The sequence below is a fragment of the Strix uralensis genome, chromosome 24, assembly GCF_047716275.1.
Source record: "Strix uralensis isolate ZFMK-TIS-50842 chromosome 24, bStrUra1, whole genome shotgun sequence".
Lineage (NCBI taxonomy): Eukaryota > Metazoa > Chordata > Aves > Strigiformes > Strigidae > Strix > Strix uralensis.
This window is the reverse complement of record NC_133995.1, coordinates 8,544,423-8,568,803: the sequence shown is the minus strand read 5'-3', so window position 1 is coordinate 8,568,803 and position 24,381 is coordinate 8,544,423. Positions and strand designations below refer to the sequence as shown.

General features: G+C 52.6%; 2 protein-coding genes across 3 annotated transcripts; one reads left to right on the top strand and one right to left on the bottom strand.

The window, feature by feature from the left end:
* Positions 1 to 17: 17 nt before the first annotated feature.
* On the top strand, positions 18 to 5,390 carry WDR77 (WD repeat domain 77). The gene is made up of 10 exons (XM_074893589.1): positions 18 to 224; positions 339 to 524; positions 761 to 902; positions 975 to 1,024; positions 1,685 to 1,755; positions 2,131 to 2,185; positions 2,445 to 2,516; positions 2,619 to 2,727; positions 3,196 to 3,264; positions 3,477 to 5,390. The coding sequence occupies exons 1-10, from the start codon at positions 65 to 67 to the stop codon at positions 3,634 to 3,636; spliced, it is 1,074 nt and encodes a 357-aa protein (XP_074749690.1). The 5' UTR covers positions 18 to 64; the 3' UTR covers positions 3,637 to 5,390.
* A 2,647-nt stretch (positions 5,391 to 8,037) lies between these two features.
* On the bottom strand, positions 8,038 to 23,001 carry C24H6orf132 (chromosome 24 C6orf132 homolog). Of its 2 annotated transcripts, XM_074893587.1 has the most exons (5): positions 22,833 to 23,001; positions 18,173 to 18,288; positions 13,665 to 13,740; positions 10,434 to 13,320; positions 8,038 to 10,103 (listed from the first exon to the last, which is right to left on the bottom strand). In XM_074893587.1, exons 1-5 carry the CDS (start codon positions 22,975 to 22,977, stop codon positions 9,998 to 10,000), a joined length of 3,330 nt encoding a protein of 1,109 aa, XP_074749688.1. In that variant the 5' UTR covers positions 22,978 to 23,001; the 3' UTR covers positions 8,038 to 9,997. The 2 variants fall into 2 exon arrangements, with proteins under 2 accessions (XP_074749688.1, XP_074749689.1); XM_074893588.1 differs by lacking the exons at positions 18,173 to 18,288; positions 22,833 to 23,001 and adding an exon at positions 14,424 to 14,510.
* Positions 23,002 to 24,381: the final 1,380 nt, after the last annotated feature.

Below are 24,381 nucleotides of genomic sequence, written 5' to 3'. Positions count from 1 at the left end.
CGGCGGCGCGCGCGGCGCGGGAGCACGTGGGGGCGCCGCCGCCGGCCCCGCTCCCGCTGCCGCCATGGAGGAGCCGCCGCCCGAGCAGCCCCCGCCGCCCCCGGCGGGCGGGGAGGAAGAGGAGGAGGGGGAGGATGAGGCCGCGGCCGGCCCCGAGTGGAACATCCCGCCCAACGCGCCCGCCTGCATGGAGCGGCACTTGGAGGGCGCGCACTACCGCGCAGGTAGCGGGGCCGCGGGCGGGCCCGGGGGAGCGGGGCGGGAGGGGGGGGGACCCGCTCGGTCCCTCAGGGAGCGGCGGCGGGCGCTCACCGGGGGCCTCTCGCCTTCTCCCGCAGACGGGGCCCTGCTGCTGGGCGCCTCGGGGCTGAGCGGGCGCTGCTGGGCCGGTTCCCTCTGGGTCTTTGCCGACCCCCGCCGCGCCCCCAGCGAGGGCTTCTGCACCGCCGGCGTCCAGACCGAGGCGGGCGTCGCCGACTTGTGCTGGGTGGCTGACAGGGGCATCTTGGTGGCCTCCGACTCCGGTAAGAAACGGGGATCCCCCCTGCCGCCCCCCCCCCCCCCGCCCTGGGGTGGATTCCCTTCTCCCCTTGAAATGGGTGTCCCCCCGCCCTGGGGTGCGTTCCCTTCTCCCCCTGAGGTGGGTGTCCTCCCCCTGCCCTGGGGTGGATTCCCTTCTCCCCTTGAAGTGGGTGTCCCCCCGCCCTGGGGTGGGTTCCCTTCTCCCCCTGAGGTGGGTGCCCCCTCGCTTCCCCCCAAGGCGCCGTGGAGCTGTGGGAGCTGGACGAGAATGAAACTCTGATCGTCAACAAGTTCTGTAAATACGAGCATGATGACATCGTCATGACGGTGGCCGTCCTGGCCAGCAACACCCAGGCTGTCAGCGGCAGCCGGGACTTCTGGTGAGTGTCCCCAGCCCAGCTGCCGTGCGCCAGGGCCGGGGCCGGGTGCTGACTGCTCACTCTCGTCCACAGCGTCAAGGTCTGGGATCTCCCGCAGCAGACGGTGCTGCACTCCTACAGAGGTGAGTGTCCCACCACCCGGCTCCTCCTGGCCCCTCGCTGGTTGCTACAGGCTGGGCTTACTCCTGCAGCATCGCTGGTTATCTCCCAGTGTGCCAAACCACACTTGGGGCCGTGATTGAACATTTGCCAGTCTGTGAAGTTTCTGGCACAGCCTTATTTCTTTGTCTGTTGTTTGTTTCTCCCCATGAAATGGATGCTATAATGCTTAGTTTGCCTTGCATCTCCAAGCGTATCGTAGAGTATTTCTTCCGTACTGAAATCTTTCTTCCACCTGCATATGATCGTGTGATCTCCTAACCCGTATTTGTTTTGAACAGCTGCTCATTGGAGGTGCTGCTCTCTGGAGATGTGGTATTGTGATCTCTGGCTACAGCAGAGGCCATACTGGGTTTGATCCTCTCCCCCCCAGTCCCTTTGTAGCTGAGCTCTTGTCTGGAGAGGCTGCCTCAAGCTTGTGTCACAGGGACTTGACTGCAGTGGCTCTGGTTGCGTTTGGCAGCTCATCAGTTTGTTAGGAGGCGATTGGCTCTTGCTGAGTAGAAGTTACCCTGTATCTGGGCATAAACTATACTGTACTGCTGCCTTCAGAGGTCCTTGGGATATGTGGGAAAGTTGGGTGCAATCTTTTGAGGCTCTTTATCCTTTTGTGCTTTTGGTAGCTCACTCCGGTTCAGTGACATGCGTGGCTTCCTGTCCTGGTAAGGACACTGTGTTCCTGTCCTGTGCTGAGGTAAAGCTCACTCTCTGTCTAAATTTACCCGATAAAAATGAGATTTGACTTTAGTTATTAAATGCACTTTCTGAGAAACCACCTATTACAAGCTGCATACCTGTGTCATTTCAATGTTCCAGTCTGATAAGTCAACTTATCAGCTTACTGAGCTGATTTCTAGAGGTTTGTATTAAGGTGGGGGAGCTCCTGTGTCTGTCCTGGGGATGGCTGAAGGAGCTAACTTGCAGCTAATGACAGCATCCTTTTAACACAAAGGAAGAGGTGGTGTGGTTTTGAATGTGGGTCAGTAGCAGTTTTGCAGCAAATCTGAGTATGCCTACCCCCTGCCACAAAGAAATTGTAAAAACCTTCTCGTTCACTTTGGATTTACAGGACAGCAGAACTTTACTCTGGGACACCAGATGCCCCAAACCAGCTACTCGAATTGGTACGTTTTTGTATGCAGTCACTGCTTGTGTGGGAGTTTTTGTTGGGAGAAATAAATTGTTATGCCTGACTTGACAGTCTAAGTAAAAATCTAGCAATGTGACCATTTGGGCAGAAAAGCCTCTTAAAAACGAACACTCACAAAAGTACAGTAAGCTTTTAAATATTTGTCTTGGTGCAGTAGCAGTGCTAAATGAGATAGTGTAGAAATATCTTTGTATCGACTCTCTCCACGCTCATCCTGATTTATTTACTCACAGTTTGCAGTGCCTGTAATCACCTCCCTACCTCAGTCATGTGGCATCCACAGAAAAGTGACATCTTTGCTTTGGGTAAGAAGTGATCTTATTATTTGACTTTCACCAGAGAAATCAAGGTGTCTTTGTCACGTGACAGTTTTGCTAATAACTTCACTCTCCCTTCTTCTCTCAAAGGTGATGAAAATGGAACAGTTGCACTAGTAGACACAAAGAATCCTGATTCTGCCCTCAGCTCCACCGTGCATGCCCGAAGTATCACGGGGTTTGCGTTTTCTACGCATAGGTACAGTCTGATATACTGGCATAGAACGTGTGACTACATACCCTTGAAAACCTTACTTGTTTTTAGATTAAAACCTATGAGAGTACTAGTTTTGGTCTTCTTATCAGGAAGATCAATAGTGAAGAATCGAGTAAACCAAACAGCATCTCACTTTTGACAAGATGTGTGAATGTACCTGAGAACACCTTTGCAGTATTCAGAATTATTGACCCACTCTGGGGATTTTTCTAATTACAGTCACCTCTGCTTGAAGAAGCATTTCTTGCTTTCTGATGCTAATAGGATATTCTCACTTAGTGTGCTGGCAACCTGCCAAGTGATGATGAAAGCATTTTTGTAAGATTTAGTGACTGTTAATTCATTGTACCTGGGTCAGGCTCACGAAGAACTGTGCTTCTCACAAGTTTATCCCCAGGAAGCTTTCCTGTATTTGATTGCTCTAACCGTGGTCTCATCTCTGTCCTCTAGCTCACCCTTGCTGGCTTCAATCAGTGAAGACTGTTCAGTAGCTGTTCTTGACTCAGACCTCTCCGAGGTGTAAGTACTAGACAGAATGTATTCACCACTGTGGTTATTCATCTTGTTGCCTTCTCATTAAGCTAATTATTTATCCATATGCTGAGTAGAAGATGAAAAGACTCCTTAAATAGGGGAGCATCATCCTAACAACCTAGCAGTTAGGAATTGCACAAGCCCATAAACTCCTAGAGACAATGTTTTATGGCTAATGGAGTGTTTGTGTTTTCCAGGTTCAGAAACCGTTCTCATCGAGACTTTGTAAAAGGCTTATCGTGGTCTCCTTCAGACAATGCCTTGCTCACTACAGTTGGATGGGATCATCAGGTTTTACATCACACTGTCCCCATACCAACTGGTGAAGCTTCTGGAGTCAACTGTGTAAAAGAATAGTTTTATAAACTCATGGTCCAAATTCCTTCCTGGCATTACTTTGATTCTGCTGAAGTCAAAGGTGTGTGTGAACCAGAGCGGGTAGGGTCTGTTTGCCTGGAAGCTTGTGACTAAGACAGTTCCTGTAGTAGTTTTGAATTAGACATAAGTTAGTTACAAACCAAGCTTTACCCTCTCCTAAGGAGTTGGCTTCACCTGTGATAAGACTTCAGTATTTTACCCAGAAAAAAAAATTGACTTCAGGCACAGAGGAGACTTGGAAAGACAGGGAATTATGTATCATTGAAAAAAAAATGATTAAAAAGACTGGATTCCTCCCTCAGTTCTCCAACCATCCATGCAATAGAAACATTTTTTTGGTGGAGGTTAAAAACACCACCTCTTGTTAGTTAGATGCAAGAGCCTCCCTTGAGTAAAGTTCTTTCTTTGCTATGTAAATCAGTTCTTGCAGCCGAAGAGGTGTTACATGTAAAGACCAGAAGGGTTCCAGGGTTGCCCCTCACGCAGCAGGAGGGTCGGTCTGCGATGCCTCCGAGCGTGGAGCCCGCGCTGAGCACCGTTGACACCCTGGTACCGGAATACCGGCGCTTGGTGTGAGGAGCCCTGCATGCTGCGTCAGGCTCCCGGCTGCGGCCCTGTAATTAAACACCTTCGTGACGGGGCATGGCCTGTGCTGGGACTGTGATGCTCATCAGTGGCTTCGCAGCTGAGGCCAGCTCAAAGGAGCGCTGAAAGCCAAGAGAAGTTAGCGGTTGCTGTGCTGTTTGACACCGTGTTTCATCTCCTCTGTGCTGAAGACAACTTATACAAAGATAAGACCTGTGAACAAAAGTTTATGTAAGGGAAAAACTGGACTTAAGGACTTCAGTTTTCATTTGCTTGCTCCTATAAACAGACTCTGCTTAGCGATAAATGAGGCTTCTTACGCACTTGTGATGAGTGACTGTTTGTGCCGGTGACTGAGGGGACCAAGCATTCCCATAGTCCCCAAAACAGACTCCGCCTAATCCTTAGAGGTGTTTTTTGTAGTATACCACATACTTTTCAAACTAAACTGTTTCCCTGGAACACATTTAACTGAAAAAATTGTTGCTCTGCATGCATTGCTACTACTCTAGATATGGCTTGGTCTGGCCTAGTATTTCCTAGACAGAATAAAGCAGGTCCTGACTAATGAAACAAAAAATACTACTGAAACAAATACTACTTCTGTTTCTTTAGCACAATAGCAACACTAAAATGTACCCCACTTTCAGTGGGCTTACCCTGTATAAACGTAGGTGTTGGGTGAGCCAAGTTACAGAGCCCACAGTGGATTGTTACGCAGACTAAGCTTTCCCAGGCTCAGTACTTTTTCACATTCTTTTTAAACCTCATTTGCTGTTTAATTCCCATGTCATACAGGTGTTGACAGAGCAAAATTCCTGATCTAGAGCAGTGTATGACAGAAAACGTAAATTATTATAAAAACTGACAAGTTTCGTCAAAAATACCCCTTGAACAACCGAAAAGGTTACCTGTTACAGACCTCCGATGGTGTACTGAAAACTGAAACAGGTCTTGTGCTGTTTGTGAAAGAATTGTCTTGGAAAAAGTAAAAGACAGTTTTAAAATAAATCATAGTTTTCATTTGTAACTGGGTGTAAATTGCACCGGGCCACTTCTGTAGTATTGACGAGCCAGCTGAGATCATTGACACAGTTAAAGTGAAGTTGTGGTTTCAGTCCCTGAAATTAAAACCATTCTTAAATAAATGTGCACTGTATTACTGTTTAATGCTAGGGTACTATGATTCTTCAGCAGTAGTGCAAGGCAGGCTGTAAGTCCTGCTTGTTTTCAGGAAGCTTGTCTTTCCAAAACTTGGAGTAGGGTTTCTGTTGTGCATAGCTAAAAGGAGAAGTTTCAAATGTCGAGTATTAAACCATGTTAAGTCCCTCCTATTGCCACCCTGTGAGCAAAACACAGCAGTCCGTGGCAAAAAGCATACTGGTGGGAGGTGAAGCCTCTCTGGACAACAGGTCATTATTGCCAGGTGAATCCTGTTTTACAATTGCTTAAAGACAGCACAAAAAAAAAAATATAAATGCTTCAGCATCTGGCCGATCTTTGGGTGGAGCTTTATATTCTGCCACAGGAGGGCAGCAGCTGCCAGCTTGACAAGGCAGCATCCCCCCAAATCTCTGCACATTTCTCAGAGAGTATATATTTTTTTTTTTTAAACCACTTACACTTGTTGGTTTTGCCACCATAAGAGAAGCACAGAAGAGCAGCAGCTTCTCCAGGAGTCCCTGGTGAGGTGTTAGCTCCTAGTTGGCTGTGCCACGGCTACACAAAACAGCCCTGTGGCGATACCACGTCAGTGCGCGCTGACTTCCCTCTGCAGACAGCTACAGCTGGAGCAAGTTCTCCGGGTTTTGTGGTACTTTCACACTGTCTCTGGACTCCGTGCTGTTCACGTTTGGGGACACTTCTGTAAATACATTGTGGCTAGAATAAAAGCTTCAAGATAACGCATTGTACAGTTCCCTCACGAAGAACCCAGTGCTGGAGCCAGAGCTGGATTAAAGAGATGAGAATGCCAATAAGTATAATTTTGAGGATTGGAGAGAATAAGCCACTGTGAAAACAAGCCTGCTTTTTATGTTGCTGCTTCCATTGCTCACGCTGCATTTTCAATTTTCAGTGCAACATTCTAGTTAGGACTTGCAAATAAGTATGCAAGTTTCATTAATCATGAAAAGCTCAAAACCAAGAACTATTTATAGAAGCAGCACAGGCTGAACTGCACAAGCTCCTTCGCCAGCCTGCCCAACCAGCCGGGGTGTTTCTGGAGCAGCAGGGCAGTTAGAGCTCGCTGCCCCTTCGCCAGCGGGCTTCTGAAAACTGCAGTTGCCCCAAGGTTTATATCAACAACCGGTAGGTAGAAACTGGACCAAGCCCTAGGTAAGCCAAAATTCACCGTTCTGAGGCCAGTTTGAGCTACGTTTTCCTGTCCTTTTAATCTTGCATGCAAAGATCTCAATCTTACAGCAGACAAACCACTTAAGCAATACTAAAAAAGTCAGACCACACATAATAAAACAATCTGTCCAGACATATTTAATGCAAGAAGGTTGGTGTTCAATGGCACTCATAAATAAGAGACTTTGTTCAACACTTTACAAATAAAGCTCTCGGTTATACTACATTAGCAGGTACTTTTGAAGAAGAGGCAGCTGCAGGGGATAATTTAAGTTGTATCAAGACTTGAATGACCAAACTGCATCACAGAGGGTTGAAGTGAGAATAATTCTATTGTCAGGCTTCAAGAGTGCTTTCAGCACTAAGTCTGGGCTGTAAAGTAGGTTGCTTTGCTCCATTACTACCCTTTAGTTTCTTCTTCTATTGCTAAATTTATGTAGAGAAACAGAGCTGGGGAGGAGCAGAAACAGGAATCGAAGTGCAGTTTATCTACGTGCTGCCCTGACAAAGTTACCTGACCCAGGGGGAGCTCTTCCCCATCCCTGCAGCCAAGATGTCCTCGCTCTTTATTACAGATTTAACTTTCCGTAAGTGCTTTGGCTGCCAACAGCTCTGACAGTGGTTTCTTTGTAACACAAACAGTTCCCAATGGCCCCAGCATAAATGTCTAGTTGTTACTGAAATACTAGAATTTTGCTTAACGCATTCAAAAGAAGCAGGGCTAGCCCAAAGTGTTTAGAATAGTTCCACTGCTTAAAACATTCATGCTAACCAGTTTTACAACTGTGAGCAGAGTCCTACCTGATTTAGTTACAGCTTAGTCCACTGTGCATTCCCAGAATGGGTGTTCTTTGAATGAATAATAGCTATTTCATAAAAACTTACATTATCATGCTTCTAATATTTAATATAAACAAATACACATCTGCTAGAAACAAGACACTCCACACTATATAACACCATATTACAACTACATATGAATTGCGTGTCTGGGTGAAATACTAAATGTGAAATTTGAAGCAAGTGCCACCATTGGAGTTTCACATTTTGCTCTTAAAAAAACCCCACAAACTTGTGTTTGGGATACGCTCAAATGTAGGAGAATTCTTGGGAAAATTCCACCCCCCCCATTTCTGGGTAAAGTCAATCTTGGAGGCCAAAGTCTCCTAAAAAGCCTTTAAAATTATCAATTAATTTGCAGTTATAACTTATTTGAAGAAAAAGTATTGGGAAGAAAAAACAATTAGGTTGCAATATTATCAGAGAGGCTTCTTTGTTTCGAGTTAAACTGGTGAGACTTCATCTGACTCTAAACATGACCCTGAAGCCATTCAAGCATGACCATGGCTTTACTTCATAGATAAATAAGAATTCTCAAGATGCTTCTCACATGGAGAAACTTCCATGGCTTTTTTTTTTGGGGGGGGGGGGGGGGGGGGAAGGGGGCAGCTACACTCTACGTGACACTAGCACACTTAAATACCCAGGTAGTCACTCTGTAGTCACTTTTCTCCATTAACTTTTCATTTTTTTTAGAAATCAACACCCAGATATTTAAAGCATGTTATTTCAATACTGGCTAGGGTGAGCATGTCTGGAAATCTTCCAAGTCACTGTGAATTACTGGCATAAAAATGCCATTTGAATTAGCCATTAGACCAATTATGATATTTGCGTTTTCATTTTATTCACAGCAAAGTAAAGTTCAGAATACTTGGAAGCTGCTGCAGTATTTGAAACAGCTGTTAAATTATTTGGTAAAGTTGGAAATAACAGAAAACATAGAACGTCAACAACATGACATTAATATCAAGATAACTCTTCTGAAAATTCCACCATGAAGGAAAAATTTATCACTGAATTTTGAGTTGAATTGTAGAGTAAAATCCTACATGCACACATATGTGCAATGCAGGATAAGCTGGAGTGGAACTAATGATATTGTATAGTATTGAAAACAGAAAGTGCTTTCCATAAAAGTAGACTAATGTCTCAAAGTGCTTTTAGTTTGTCAGCAATTAGAAAATATTCTCTACAAGTCTTTACACTTATCTTACAGCGATTTTCAGCAAGTTTAATTATGAGGAAGATTATATATTTCTAATTTCAGGAAGTTGGCTATTCAAAACTTTGGCCAGCTATTGTGAGACTGGATTGCTCGCTCTGTGGCACAAAATACCCTCTCGAAGGCTACTCGTGTCTCCCACCCCACCACAGAGCCATCACGAGCTCCTTGGGAGGCGCTGGCGGGGAGCAGGGACAGGCACGCACTCCCACACCCCGCCGAGTGCTGACGGAAACAGCGGGAGCCGGCTCCCTCAGGGATGTCCCTGCCGACATTCCACACACCAGGAGCATCGAATACTCAACAATCACACTGAAATTTAGCTTCTTAGATCCCCAAATCAAACAAAATTAAGCCAAGTCTAACAACAGTTTCAGGGCTCTGTGGCTTAGCTTTAGGGGTGGGGTTTATGTGGGTATGAAGTGGCGAGAGACCCCTCGGGGACAGCACCACCAGCACAGCACCGAGGTGAGTCGCTGACACCCACCAGCTGAGAAAGGAAAAGAAGGATTGCTCAACGTCTTAACTCTCCAAAGCACTTTACAGCCATCCCTCCAGGCCTCTCTTCCACAAGAATAATTACCAGCAGGATCATTAACAGTGACCAAAAGGCACAGAGAAGCAAGGGCCCATGCTCCCGAGGCTGCTGCCCCCCCCAGTTGCTCCCTGGAGAAGGGGGCTCAGACCTTGGTGACAGAGCTGCCCCCGGCTCCGCAGGACAGGCACGGAAAGCCAGGAGCTGGTTTTAAGGCACCGGCATAATTGACTTGTTCAAGGCTGTTGAAGGAGGTGGGGACAGACGAGGTTAGGCTCTAGGCATCCTAAACTCTATTTCTATCCCATTGGCCTCACATTCTTATTTTTTAATTCCCCTACATTTATGTATACACTGTCTTGCTTCCATTATGCACATCTCCCGGTTGGTTTCTCCCTACTCCCAAGCACGTTGGATTTAAAACGATTTAAAAAAATAAACTGAAAACAATCTCTCCAGTGGCGATGCTCTTTAAAGAGAACTAAGGATGCTTTTTGGCTTTCTTAGAAGACCTATCAGGCTGCAATTTTGAAAATAACACAGCGGGGGAAATAAGAGAAGGAAAACAGCGTTTGCTCAGGTAACAAGACAGCAGCCTGTCCTCTGCAGTAACTACTCTCCATGACAGTCTTTCGAGAAGAGCCCGAGTCCCAGGTTCACTCCCCACCTTCTCCATCAGTAGTTTCAAGCAGTGTGTTTGCTGGCTGGGTTGGGATCGTCCCTGGTGCCCACGGAGAAGGAGGCGACCGACCCCGGCGCTTTCTCACCCCTTCCCAGCCGGACGAGGGTGGCGGAGCAGCCTATCGGTGGCCGCTCTGGTAGGCGTAGGAGATGGGCTGCCGTGCCCCGGGCCGGACCGTGAAGGTGTTGGTCGGTCCGCCGTACTGCGAGCTGCCGTGGGCAGGTCTGGAGGGAAAAACAGAGGGAAAGTCACTGAAAGCCAAGGAAACCCTTTGTTTTTATTCAATATTGCTTTTTTTTTTTCCCTCTAATGGAGCAGGGCAACTTTTGTCACCTCATGTCCCCATTCAGCGACATGGGGAGGAGCAGGCAATGGGTGCCAGGGTCACGGCTGGGACCGGGGAGGAGACCCCGGCTGGGAGCGAGCACAGCCAGGGGCAGGGACTTCTCTCAGGCCTCTGTGCTGCTCTGGGCCAGCCAGGACCCAGCCCTCCTCTTCCTCAAATCAACAGGACACAGAGGACAGAGGAGGGGTCAGCTCAGGGGGACACATACCTGCTGGCTGATACCATGCTGGTGGGCGAGAAATCCCCGTTCTGCCCCTTGTACTTGGCGTCGGCGCTGCCGTACGGCGCCGCTTTCCCGGCAGCATCGATGGACGTCCGCCTGCCCTGCGCGCTCGTGGGGCCGTTCCTGTGGGCAGAGCTGAGGCGGCGGACCCCGTCCCCGGCCGGGGAGCTGTAACCCCCGGGGCCGTAGGAGGAGAGGGTGCCTGTGCCCCGGGGGACTGCAGCTGCCCGGGGGTAGGAGCTGTCGGGCTCGGAGACGTACAGGCGCTTCTTGATCAGTGGGCGAGGGTTCGGGCAGCGGCTGAAGTAACCGGCAGAGCTGCTGTAATCTGGGTACTGGGGCATGAAGTCGCTATTCCTCCTGCTCTTCTCTGAGGGCAGCGGGGCGGGCGGCTCGTGGCTGCCCCCGTAGCCGCGGCCGTAGCCGGGCCACCTGAAGTACCGTGGCACCTCCGAGCCCCGGCTGCAGTCGGGGAAGCTGGGGCACTTGCGGGTCTCCTCCTGACTCGGGAGGGACCCCTCAGCTTCATCCACCTCGTTGCTGAATTCGGGGGGTGGGGGGATAATCCCATAGTCCAGCGCCATCTCCCCGTTCTCCTCTTCCCTGGGCCCGCCATGGCGGGCTGGGCCGGGCTGGTTGGGTTGCCCAGGCTCGAGGAGGCCCCGCAGCAGGCTGGAGGCAGCGGCTCGCTGCTGCCCGGGGACACTCGGGGGCTGCGCCTCGCCCACTGCCCGCACGTCCCGGCCCTGCTCCGAGGAGCTGGAGAAAGATGGAGGTTTGCTCCATCCTGACCCCCCTGTACCCGCTGCAGGCGGCCGGGGCACGACGGTGAAGGAGTAGGGCTTGGACTCATGGCGGTAGAAGCTGGTGGAGGTGGTGTCTGACGAGGCACTGCCGAGTTTTAGGGGTGGCTTCACCCGTAACACGGCTCCTATCTCAGCAGCCGGCCGGCCCCGCTGGGCACGCTGCCGGGCTGCCAGGAGCAGCGCCATGGGGGAGCCCCGCTCCACCCGCTCGCCCGTCACAGGGTGGATCAGCACCTCCTCTTGCCCAGTTCCCGAGGCACCTGGAGGGCTCCTGGCCAAGCTGGTGGGGCAGGGTGGCTCAGCTGAGCCCGAGACGCAGGGCGGTTCGGTGGAGCTGGCCCCGGCCCGGTGCACTTTGTACTGGAAGATGGCCCCGTTGGGCTGCGGTGCTGGGCTCTGTGTGGGAGAAACGGGGGGCGAGGGGCAGGTGGGAGCAGGGGGCTCCTCCACCGGTCTCTGAGGTGGGTCTGGGGGGCTCACGCTGTCGAGGGACCCAGGAGCAGGGATCAAGTTCTCTGTGGCCTTGCTAGCGGCAGGAGCAGGAGGGTCCTCGTGCCCCGTCTCATCCTTTTCCACTGCAGCCACCGGTGCTGGGAGTGGGCTTGGGGCCGGCTTCGGCAGCACCAAGTCACCGGAGCCAGGGGGGCTCTTCCTCAGGTCAGGGGGGCTCTTCCTCATACGTGGGGTGCTGCCACCATCCTCAGCGCCCTGCTTCTGGCTGCTGAGTCCCAGGGCAGGTTTCCCTTCTTTCTTCAGGGACAGCACAGCCTCCAGCTCATTCCTTATCTTCATCACGCTGTGGGTCTGTGTGGTGGGGTTGCTCTCTGGAGTGGGGAGCGCCATGCTGGGAGAGCCACCCTTGGCACTGGGGGTGCTGCTGGGCACCTCCTTCTTCTCGCTCTCTCCTCCTGTGGGTGACTGCACATCCTTCCCGGCAGGTCTGGCAAGTTGGGCCCCACTGAGACTGGGCTCGCGGCTGTCAGTGCGGTCTGTACCCCCATCCACGGGCCAGGGAGCAGCCGGCTTCTCTGTTGGCCTCTCCTCCCTCCGTGGGGAGAGCAGGAGGGCTGAGAGCTCATGCCGCAGCTTGCTGAGGTTGCTGGAGTCCCTCCAGTCGTCCTCACAGGTCGGGTAGTCTGGAGGGGGCAGGTCCAAGTCATTGGCAGAGAGAGTTTCGGATTTTGGAGAAGAGTCTCTCTCGGCTGTTTTCAGCTGGGGAACCTTCTCCATCTCAGAGCCTGGCAGCGGGGACTGGTGACCGGCAGGATTTATCCCTTGGCTGAGCCCTGGACCCAGCTTGGGGCTCAGCGGTGGGGGTGTCGGCACAGTTGGCTTTGTGACAGCCTGTCTCAGCAGGGAATTTCTTTGCTCGGCTTCTCTGGTGCGAGCCTTGGCCGCGGGTCTTATGGTGAAGCAGGGTGGGAGGGGAGGCCGGGCATGCGGCTGCCTGGGGAAGGGCTCCTGCTGGGTGGGCTGGCTGTCCTGCACGGGGATGGAGGAGGACCGGGCTGGGGCTGGTGGGGGCACCTTGAAGGATCTGGGGAAGGTGAGGTGGGGCTCAGGGCAGAGCTTGGGCTGCAGGCTCTCCTTTGGGCTGGGGGAAGCTGGCACCCCAGCCTCGGCAGGGCAGAGCGGCCCCTCGGCATCCACCTGCCTCGTGTTCAGCACCGTCTCGGACTTCCACTTGGAGATGCCGGTGGTGAAGGGTGCTGGGGCCCGGCTGAGCGGCGAGGCACCCGGCGGGGCCGGCGGGATGAAGTCTGGAGGAGCTGGTGTGCTGGGGGAGGACAGGGTAGAGGCTGGAGGTGGTGGAGGAGCCATGGCAGGAGGTGGCGGCACCATCTCAGGTGGTGGCGGCGGTGGTGGAGGCAGCATTTCAGGTGGTGGGGGGACCAGCGAGGCTGGAGGTGGTGGCGCAGGTGCTGGTGCTGTTGGAGGGGGTGGGGGGGGTACCGATGGCGGCGGAGGGATGTCTTCATCCAGGTCATCCCCCTCGAGAGCCTGTGGGCGCAGGTCCCCCACCGAGCTGTACATTCGGTAGTTCCCATTGATGTGGGAGCCAGAGCCTGCAAGGAAGAGCGAGAGCACGGCTGTGTGAGCACCTTCCACGTCAGCACTGTGACAGCCAGCATTGCCTCTGGCCAGCTATCCTCCTAGGAAGCCAGTTTCTTTTGCTCAGCAGCTGTCTAAAGCTTGCTGAGCTGTAACAGCCACTATGCCCCACCCCTTAGAAATTAATTCATTTTCAATGACTTCAAAAAATAATTAATAGTAGACTCTATTTTAGCATCAAAATCTCACGATCAGACTGTCTGCTCCAGAGCTCGGTACGTGCACGCTTCCTTCCCCGGGGGCACGGCACTGCTGAGCACTCAGCACCGTCCAGGGCTCAGCAGAGAAGATCCCTTACCAAGAGCTGCTTTTTCCTCAAAGTCTTCTGGTACTGATGGTGTTGGCACAGCCACCGCGTGGGATTCTTGGGCATTCTGCAACAGTTGAGAAAACGGAGCTGTTAGTTTTACACCCAGGGTATCAGAACAAAGCCCTGACGAGCAGGCCCTGGGCAGTACAGCTGGTCATTTGTCTACACAAGCGGGAGCCTGATGGGATCCGGGGCCATTTCCAAGACACAGAGGCCCCCGCGGTAGCTGCTGCTGACAGAGCTTAAGGGGATGAGCGAAGTGATCGAGGCTGCACAAGCCACAGACACAATTCCCCTGTGCGAGTCAGGTGCAGAGGGGCTGGAGAGGAGCACGGCTATTTCACATCCAAGCTTCGGGCTCCTCAGCCCACAATCCGCAGCACTAGTTTCTCACCATTCACGTACCAAGAAAATTTAATAGCTCCCACGGGTGTTGCTCTCCAGCAAGCACTGCCAGCTCATGCTGCAGTCACGTACACACCGCACTGAAGTCACAGACAGAATTCCAGCTTTTTGGGAAACTGGCACCAGCATATCTGAACGCTCTGGGGAAAACTGCTACTTGTGTGGTTTGTGTTTCACTCTCAATTACTCCCTTCGCACTCATGCTGAAAACTCCGCAGTGCATTTAGCTGGTACAGGACCGTGCAATTTAGCAGCCTACACACTTGCGGGGACGCTTACAGCCAGGGCACTTTGGATAATTACAGCCACCCACCATGACATATTCGTGGCACGTTGACTCACCTCGAGTGCTGACCAGGGCTCCTGCCTCATATGCCTGCCAGAAGCAGAGAGCCTCTCCTCTCCTCCAGTGACTCACTGCTAAGATTGCTCTGTGGAGGGATTGGAGCTGCTCACGAATCGTACGCTAACGCACCCAGGTCCGAAACACAAACTGCTGCTGAATCAGGCTGTCAGCACAGACGTATGTGACTGAGGCCGTGGACTGGTCTCACACATCCCAGCACTGGGAGAGACCCATAGTGAGGAAATAACACTGTGAGCAGCAGGAGCTCGCGGACCCGCTGTGCAGTGGCTGGGGACACACCACCCCATTCCCAGGCTCCGGGGGCCACCCCATTGCATTCCCACTCACCCCAGGCAGCTGTTTGCATTGGCTGTTCACAGCCCCTTGTGCAAAGGGAAGGTCATCCTACCACGAGCCTGCACCGCTCAGCGCAGTGGTTTTCTGCATACAAAAGCCTGGATAATGATTGAGCCGGCGCCGAGCCCGTGCCCTTTGCCTCTCACTGGCATTATCACTATTTTTACGAGAGATTGCTATAGGATTCCAAATAGGATTGATCAAAGGTCAAGCTGGCTTTATACAGCCAAGCTCAGACAGCACGTTAACATCACACGCTGCCCCGGGTGTAGGGAGTTCGGGAACACGGGAGCTGCTGGGGCAGAGCTGACTTTAACAGCAGCAGCCTGGGCTCCTTCAGAAGATCCCTTGATTCACTTGAAGTCCATCACCCTGCAGATGACCAAAGATCCTCTATAACCACAAGGGAATGAAGCGGTTACTAGCGAGCCAGGAGTGGGAATTCACATCCCTAGGATTGCACAACTGCCCAGACAGCTTTGCGCTGCTGGAGGAGCCAAGGTCTGCTAAGGCATCAGGACAGACCTGCTAGTGGCAAAACAACAGACTAGGTGAGCCTTACAGCCTCGCCTAAGACCTCTTTACTGGTCCCAAAGATACGGTACAAGGCAGAGGAAAGATCCTTAACTTCAGCTGAAAGCCAGAGGGAAGACAAAGGCTAACAGGGGCACTTCAAGAGCTGATAACGAAATTGTCCAGAGCAATGAGATACCAAAAGCCACAAAGAAAAAAAACCCAGCAGTTCCTATTTGCTATGGAAATTCATTGCCGCCAGTCTCCAGAGCACACTGAGGATACCTGCTCACTTACAGGGTAACAAAGGTGTCTGAGCACTGAATTAAAAGCATCACATGTTTTGATAGGAGAAGAAAGGGAATGGCAGCTGGAAGAGATCTATGCAAAGCTGGAGGAAACAGTCCACATTTCACAAACGAGTAGTAATTTTGGACATGTCATTTCAACAGGTCCCAAAAACTGGGCAAGCCTGTTTCACACCAAAAATTTCTGTTGCAGTTGCTAACGCTCAGCATCTCTCTCAAAAAACACCCATCCTAACGTCATGAGCTGGCTTCTAAAATGGAAAGCATCTTCAGCACGCTGCCAGTCTCCAGAGATGACTAGGAAGATTGTTTCCCTCTGCTGTGTTTGCCAGGGGTGTGACCAGCCCAGCAAACCTCCAGCTGATTCAGAGCAGGCGAGCCCGGGGTGCTGCGCCAGGAACCTGCATTTCCAGTTTGTGGTACCTGCATCAGAGCTGCGTGTGATCCCAGTGAGGGGACTTTCACTGTAACCACCAGGAATCGCCTGTCAGTGCTGGAGCAGCATTACCCACCCCCTGTGCTGAGCCTGCCTGTCCTCGTGCTCCCCAGCTCCCCCGGAGCCCACGCTTTCCACCCATTAAATGAACTAAGTTTGAGGCTGCCCGTTACAAAAACCACACCAAAATACAACTGCCTGGCACCCCGGGCTCTCAGAGAGGCCAAGGATTTCTCTGAATATGAAGAGCTACCCCCAAACTCCTTGTTGTGAGGCAGAGCTCAGGAAGTTTGTTGGTTAACTAAAGGACTTTACTCCCCCCGGATGCCAAAGCTCTGCAGGAAGGCGGGTGGGCAGGGGGACGCGGTGGTACCCCAGGGGCAGGCAGCGAAGCCCCCTCCCTGCAGTCGTGCTGCGGCTCAGCCCCAGACGGCCAAGGGCCGGGGTTTCGGGGCGAAGGGAGCTGCTGCGTGCAGGCAGAGCTGCCAGGCGAGCAGGCACACGAAGCCCGGCGGGCCCGGCTGCTGGGCAGGGTGTGTGCACCCTCCTGACTCACAGCTACGCAGGCAGCTGCTTCCCGGCCTCCCCCTGCGCAGCCGAGCGGGTGGGTGGAAAGGAAGGGTTAAGGCGGGAGCTGCAGAACTGCCCAGTGCAAGTATGCATGTGGTAGCAGAAGCCTCTGTGCCAAGTCAAATCATAATCAAACCTAATCAAAATAATGCAAATACCCAACACAGACTGGTCCTTAAAAGGCCTTGCTTAATCCTACTAATTTCTTTGGTTAAACCTGTTACTCTTGGCAGACACACAGTGAGAGGGACCCTCACAAGGGTAACTGGGAGGGGAAAAGCCCCAGGGCCAGCTGTGCCCCTGCAGGCAGCAGGATGGCACCACGGCCGGGGTGACAGCCCTTAGCAGGGACATTTGTGCTGTTTGTTCCTCTACCACATACACTGCCACTAGTAAAGCAGTTGAAAGCTCTAAAAAAAAGATGCAAAAGTTGAGGAGTTTCTCACGCATCAGTCCTACAGTTACTGGACTCGGAGCCCAGGTGAGATGTTTCACCTGCTGTGATCTTTTGGAAGGCATCACAGAGGGCACAACCCTTTTGCAGAACCTGTGTAACCCCATAACTTCCTAATTATGCTCTCAAATAGATATATAAACTCTCTTTCCCCCCAGCTGTCCTCCAGATGACACCTGCATAACCCCATTAACTCCTAATTGCACCAGGTGACAGCAGACCAGACCAGCCCATTTTCTGCTGAAGGTGATGGCTGCTCTAAAGGATGAGGATGTAGGAGGAAAAACATCCCTCTCACTCAGAGAGGATTTCCTTGTCAAGACCAAAGGCTTTTAAGTGTTTTACTGTCTTCGCTGACTCCCTGTGACCTGCGTGTATCACTTCAGATTTAGCTATTGCCATCTCCAAAATACCCCTGAGCAATCGTGCGCTCCACCGTACTCTCCAGGGGTAAGACCTTTGGAAAGTTGTGCTATGTGGGGGGAACGCTTGCTCAGCACACACGGCAGCGCAGCAAAGCCAGCAACGACCATGTGTGGCTTCTGGAGGCGGCAGGGGGGTCCCAGCTGGGTTTAAAGCCACCTCCTGGTCTGGCTGTGGTGTCCCAGTCCCTGCACCCAGCTGCTGCTGGAGCCGTGGCAGCTCTGTGGGGAATGGTTTCCCTCATACAGAGATTGGAAAATCCGCCTCTGCTCAGAGACCTGCTGCATCATCTCCCCATTCCCCGGCTGTAAACACGGCACAGTTTTGCTCTTGCTCTCTCCAGCAACAAGCCTGATCCAGAGAGAGATACTGCCGGTAGCGGTTAGATAAAATGCAGTGCAAGCCAGATCTATCATCTACCTGTTCAGCGATTTTCTTTTTAATTGAAAATACAGGTCTGACGATGCTTACGTCTCTTGCCTCAGTATCTCGCCTATGTCCAACACAAGCCTTGAACTCAGATCACCTCCTAATGCCTCGTATCCAGCGTTATTATAGAGTGGTTTTGCTTTTCATTTACTTTCTTCCCTCAGGTAGAGGATGAGAGCAGCAGCCAGCCCAGCTGGTTCTGGGCACCAGTTACACGCTGCCGTAACAAATCCCAGTGGCGAGCCGGATACTCACAAGGGGCAAGAAAGTCAGCAGCGGCCGGACTCTCGGACGAGGTTTAAGCGTTGCTGTGCCAGAGTCGGTCATTGTCCCAAAGCGATTGTCACCATAATACACTTCGATCACATCACCTGAGGGGAAGAGAAGACTGTTAGCAGCAGCACCGTGTATGAGGCAGCAGGAAAAATAATATTGGACACCACCTAATTTTAAAAAATGCTGTAAAGAATTTTCTGTATCAGCTCCCAGGAATGGGCAAAACCCATCAGATTTTGAGGGTTATCTGGGTGTTTTGGAGCCAAGTTGAAGATGGGGGAGAAAGGTCCCCGGGCAGGCACTGGCAACCCTGGCACACACCCGCAAGGCACAGAGAGCCTACCCAGAGCTCCAGACACTGGAGTTCCATGAGCACAGATGTCAAAGTCTGTTCTGAAAGGCTTATTTCTAATAGCAGCTAACTTCAATTTACCTCAGAAGGGTCAAAAAGTTAGCACAAGCACCCAATTCACCCCCCATCCAGATGACATTTAGGGAAGGAAAATGCTTCAGGAGCAACTGGATTGTTTCTTTACAGTGTCTCAAGGCTCCGACCCCCGGGAGCAGGAGGTGGGTCCAGGGCAGGGGCCCACAGAGGCCACGCGGACCAGCGTGGGCAGGGCCTGGGCTCGGCCGACCCGCCAGCGGCTGGAGCCGAGGGGGGAGGCAGCAGAGTCTGACCACCAGCCACGGCAAGTGGGGAGAGCTCCCACCTCCCTCGCCCGCCGGCCGCTCCACGGGCTGAGCAGCTGCATCAAAGCGCAGCATTAATTACAGGTTCTTCACTCAGCCCTATCGTGACGACAGGTCCCCGTCACCCCTGCAGTGCAGAGGGACGGCGGAGCTGCCCCCGAGCCCGGGCTCGTGCTGAGCGGGATGGAACACCTCGCTGCACCACTCGGGCACAGGGATGGAAACGGGACACACAGGGACTTCCCAAGGAGGTTTTTCCCCTCCACGTTCTGCCGAGGGCAGCAGGAGGGAGGTGCTGCAGCTGCTCTCCCTGCCCTGGACGGACACCAGCGCCCGCAGCATCCTTCTGGGTGCTGCTGGAACAGTTCACTGGGGGACAACTCGCACTTGCCAAAACACTTTCTCACTTCAGTCTGCGTTAGGGAGAAACGCACTGAATGTCTTCCATGAAATACTACCATGAGTGGAGACGCTACGGCAGAAAGCAGTCGCAGAGCCCCGGTGTTACGAGCAGGAGAAGCCACCGGGTACTCCTGGTTCCCAGCCCTCCGCTTTTGCCTTGAACCACACCTTTTGGGCCAGTTTATTTCTGACAGTGAATAAAGCTCATAAAACTAGTTTAATTACGTTCTTTGTGTCTGATTAACAGCATGAATTAACAAGCAGAAGCACTGAAGCATGTAAACCCCACCTTGGCTGGAAGGAGATACACAAATAATTTGTAGCCAAGGAGACCAACATTAAAGAAAATATGAGGGTTTGAGGAAGGAGGGGGAAGTGAGCGAAATGGCTGTGATCAGAGAGAAAATTCTGCAGGAGTGTTCCCACCTCACAGATTTCGATAGCGGTTTCAGTGAGAAGGAAGAAGCAACCAACCTCCCCCTCTGCCCCAAAACACAAACACCAAGAAGTAAATAGCACTTTTTTTATTCCCCACCACCCCCCCCCAAAAGTTTGGAAGCAGTCCTCAAACCCGAGCCCATGCTAGAGTGGGAAGCACAGAAACAGTTTCTGTCAAGTATCGTACAGCGATTAAAAGCCAAGGAGCAGCAAGGTGAAGGTTGTGTAGGCTCCACGCACAGGCCAAGGGGCTGGGCTGCACTTCTAAGCCTCCAAAACCCGAGGGCAGCGCTCACCAAAGCGGGACTGCCCGCCCAAGGCGCCGGCTGTGCCCCGAGACCCCGACTGAGACTGTGCAGGCAACTGGCTGCTGCCACGGCCCCCGCCAGCGTCCCCACTTCCTCCTGTGTGTCTCTCTCCCTCACGGCCCCTCGCTGGCCCAAGGTACAGTCTGTGCCCTCAAACGCTGCCGGACCTGATGAGGCGGGTCCCCAGCCCACCACGGACTGCCACGGCACGTAGCTGTGGCTCTCACAAAGTCTCTGCCCTCCTTGGACGGGCAGAGATCAGACAAGAAGCTCCCAAGGAAACAGGGCTTTATGCTGAGTTTAGTGAAAAGAAACAAAAGAGGAGGGCAAATGCTCGCATGTGTACTCCCACAGAAGGAAAACACTTGTGTGAACACCTGGAATGAAGAACCTGACCATGCCAGGGGCTGGGTGTGAGCTACCACAGCCTCTGCTAAACGGATGGGGTTGGAGGCAGATGGATCCTGCACAACCTTGAAACACGCCACTGAGTCCAGCAAGCGTGGAAGCTTTTCCTTCCTCCCACCCACTGCACCACAAGTTACCCTGGGATACACCCAGGAGTATCCATCATGCTACTACTGTCCTTACTTACTCCCTTATCCCAGCCTTCTCCCCCTACAAAGGGTTTTTTACAGAAGGGACATTTTCTTCAGCTTTCAAAATACCAGTCTGTCTGCACTTCAGTTAGCATGGTCCTACCAACAGTTTAACACTTCCCTGCCTGTGAGGCACCCAAACACAGAGGAGGAGCTGCTGGAGTCCTGAGGACAGCAGAAATGTCAGCAAGTTGTTATTATTTTTGCATAACCCCCTGGGTGACCCCACATTCAGCGAGTACGCAGCAAGAATTAAGACCAAGGCAACATGAGAGTTTGGATTCAGACAGCTTTGTGGAGCAGCAATAGAGCAGTGCAGAGACTTGAAACGATGAGAGTTTTATATTAAACAAGACACTAGGTAAAGTCAGTGAGAAACTGGATTAAAGATCACAAGGTCTTTGATCCTAGATTACTAAGCATCACTAACCTGAATACATTTAATTAAAGTAAAATGAAGTGCTTGTAGTTGTGTTTTCTTTGCTAGATAAACAGGACTTGCCTGCTAAGGGCCTGTCACCAGTAAGACCTGTGCTCTGCCAGCCTCGTTTCCTGGAAGGAGGGAGCAGGAAACGCCTTCGGAGGCTGTCGGAAGCGGCTGGCCCCAACTACACTTTGGCCACTTTTTGTCAATCAGCCTGTCCTGGAGACGTTTGTGTCCTCTCAGTCATGGGAAGCAAAATAAGCAACCTGCAAGACATGTAATGGAACCTCTTCCTACTTCGAGGTTGCATCACCTGGAGTGGGCGTAGCAGGTTTGTCACTGGGGTACCCACAGCTCCCAGCGAGGAGGCGGCATCTGTCACTATATTCAGGAATCTCTGAGTCAGGGACAGGCAAACCTACACCCATTCCACATTGCTTAACTTGTGTTTACTTTGTGTGAGAAACTAAGGTGGGGATTAGCAGAAGCAGCGGAGCCCTCCTGGCAGCAGCGGTGGCATGAAGCTACGCAGCAAATGTTCAGGAAACGGGGCCAGGACTGGGGCTTCACCAGGTAAGACAGCGGCACCGTGGAAATCCAGGTACAATAAAATCTGCCCCTTGGACTGGGGAGCTGTGAGCACGCCGTTCCTCACCACCAGCCCACACCCCAGCAGACGTTACTGCCAACACAGTCGCTCGGCTTCTGTGTGTCACACTACCCTACACAAATTAAATTAATGACATAAATGCCAAGAGGATGCTAAGGAGTGATTCGATGGCTTTTATTTACGCTCAGATTTCAAGGACTCCTGGCTTTTACTTTGCAAGCCGATCCGCACAGCAGTTCCCCACACCTGAAAGGAATACCTTTGTACTGCAATTGCAGCCACGGAAATCAGGCTTGTAATAAGCACACACAGGGACTTTTTTTTTTTTTTTAAGTCCAAACCACATCAGAGAGAAGCTTGAATCCTCAGACTTACAACAGTTAGAAATCAGCAGTTTTCCTTTTGCGTTTAAGAGTTGCGTGAAACTCCGTCACATTTGCATTTTATCTCTTTATAACTTGCCTGTTTCACCGGCCCGGCCTGCAGGGTGTAACCCCTGCAAGAGCTTTCACGGACACGGCCCCGCATCGCGCAGCTCAGCGAGCAGCGCTTCCATTTTTAAGCTTGGGAGCGGTTATTGGAATCTTACAGCCACCAAACTTCATCCACAAACTGCTATCTTTTATCTACCTGGCTCCATCGCTATTAATTTGGCTCCCTCCTACATGAGCCTCCAGGGCACAGTATTGCAATTAAAACCACAAAGAAATACAAATAAATCCTGAGGAATATGCAACCCTCAGCTCCCCCCTCGCACGCAGCCCTTCAAGAAACAGGTTTATGAGTAAATCACTAAGACCTGGGAAGGAGCAGATCAAACATGGCGTGGGAAAGCGCTACTGGAAGCAATAAAACTGATTCGCAACTCTTTCTCAGCCTGATTGAGTCAAGTTTAACTTCCCGGAGCGGACTGCGGCCCCGCGGGAGCAGCGAGCGGGGCTTAAATTGCCCCGGTGGCTCCGGGGCTTTGCCGGGAGGTTTAGACCCGCGCTTTGGGAACCCAGCCCTGCCTAACGCCTCCCGCAGCTCCCAGCCCGGCGCTGAACGAGCCACCGCCTCCCGGCCCCGGCCGAGCCCCCCCCGGCCCCGGGCCGCTCCGGAGGGGAGGAGGAGGAGGAGGAGGAGGAGGAGGGGGGGGGGGGGGGGGGGGCGGGGGGCCACTGACCGGTGCCACCCGCGCTGTCCGAGGTCACCTCCTGCGTGAAGATCCAGGGCGGGTTGGGAGCGAAGAGGGAGGCGGCGGCGGGGCTGCCGTGGCGCTTCCCGAAGAGGCGGCTGAAGGTGCCCTGCACGGAGTGATGCTTCTTCATCCCGGCGGCACCGGGCGCTGCCCGTCCCGCCGCTGCCCGTCCCGCTGCCGCCACCGGGCGCTGCCCGCCCCGTCGGTCCCACCGGGCAGCCCCGCCGCGGCCGGGCGGGCGCGGGGCCGGGACCGGGGCCGCTGCCGGGGCGGGCCGAGCCCCACCTTCCTCCCTCCCGCCCCTCCTTCCTCCCGCCCAGGTGCCTCCCGCCGCACCGGAGGAGCCGTCGGCCGCGCCCCGACAGCCCGGGAGCCGCGGAACCGCCCCCGCGGGTCTTTATCGGCGGGGCGGGGGGGTGGGAGGGGTGTTCCCCGGAGCCCAGCTCCCGTCCCAGCCCCGGGGAGCCTTGGGCAGCCGCGGAGGGGCCGGGGGGCCGCAGGCTGGTTGTCAGCCCCGTCCCTCTGGCGAGGGAGCGGGGAGAGACGGGGTGACCTCGGGGGTCAGCGGGGTCCGCAGGGTGCCTGTAGCTGAACGTCTGATTCCTCGTCAAAAGGCCCAACACCACACAAACGATCAACCTCTTCGAGCTGGTGGCATGCTGAGCATTTAGGTTTTGAGAGTTTTGATCCTTCTCTCGCTGTTTATCTGTTTATTCGGAGCCCTGACCCGAGGGCTGGGCTCCCCTCCCCACGACCTCCTGCGTCCCCGTGTGCCCTGGGGCCTGAGGTCCCTGTCTGGGATCTGGAGGTGTCCTTGCAACGCAAGGAAACGTCAGCCGGAGTCAGCGGAAGCTGAAGTGTAATCCTTTCCCTCTGCCGTGCGTAAGCTGGGAGGAAAATCAGCACCGACTTTTTAGGAAGCGTCTTATGAAGCATTAACCCCCCCCTCCTCCACGTGTACGAGCCCCTCTGCGGATCCCTTGGGGATCCGTGGGACTGTGCACTGCCAGGAACATCTCCCTCCCGGTGCGACCCGCGTGGCATTAGGGTTTGGGATCGCTTTGATACAAAAGCTCAAAGACCATGGGGCTTGACACCGAAACATTTCTTGTTTCAGGTACAAAAGCAAGTGTCCAACATTGCCAACGATTTTCTGTGTCATGCAAGAAAAAATGGAGAGTTAATGAGTAACAATGGTTATTAATAAATGCTGGGATTTCTGGAGAACTTTAAACCCAAAATAGCTGTCGAAACATTAACTCTGAAACACAGCTCACAGCTTCAGAGTAAGGTCATCCTGTCTTCTGTTTCTATTTCCACCACACTTTGAGAGTCAAAATGATAGAGATTTCTTTTTTCTGTGATAAATATCACTTAATCACTTTGAAATGATGCTTTTCATGACCTTTTTTTGCTGTAAAGTACAAATTAGGGTAACACACTAAATCACCTGTGGGCAGTGAAAAATGAGCACTGTTTTGATATTTCAAAAGGGAAATCTGATCATGGCATAAATTGTCAGGCAGTGCTTAAA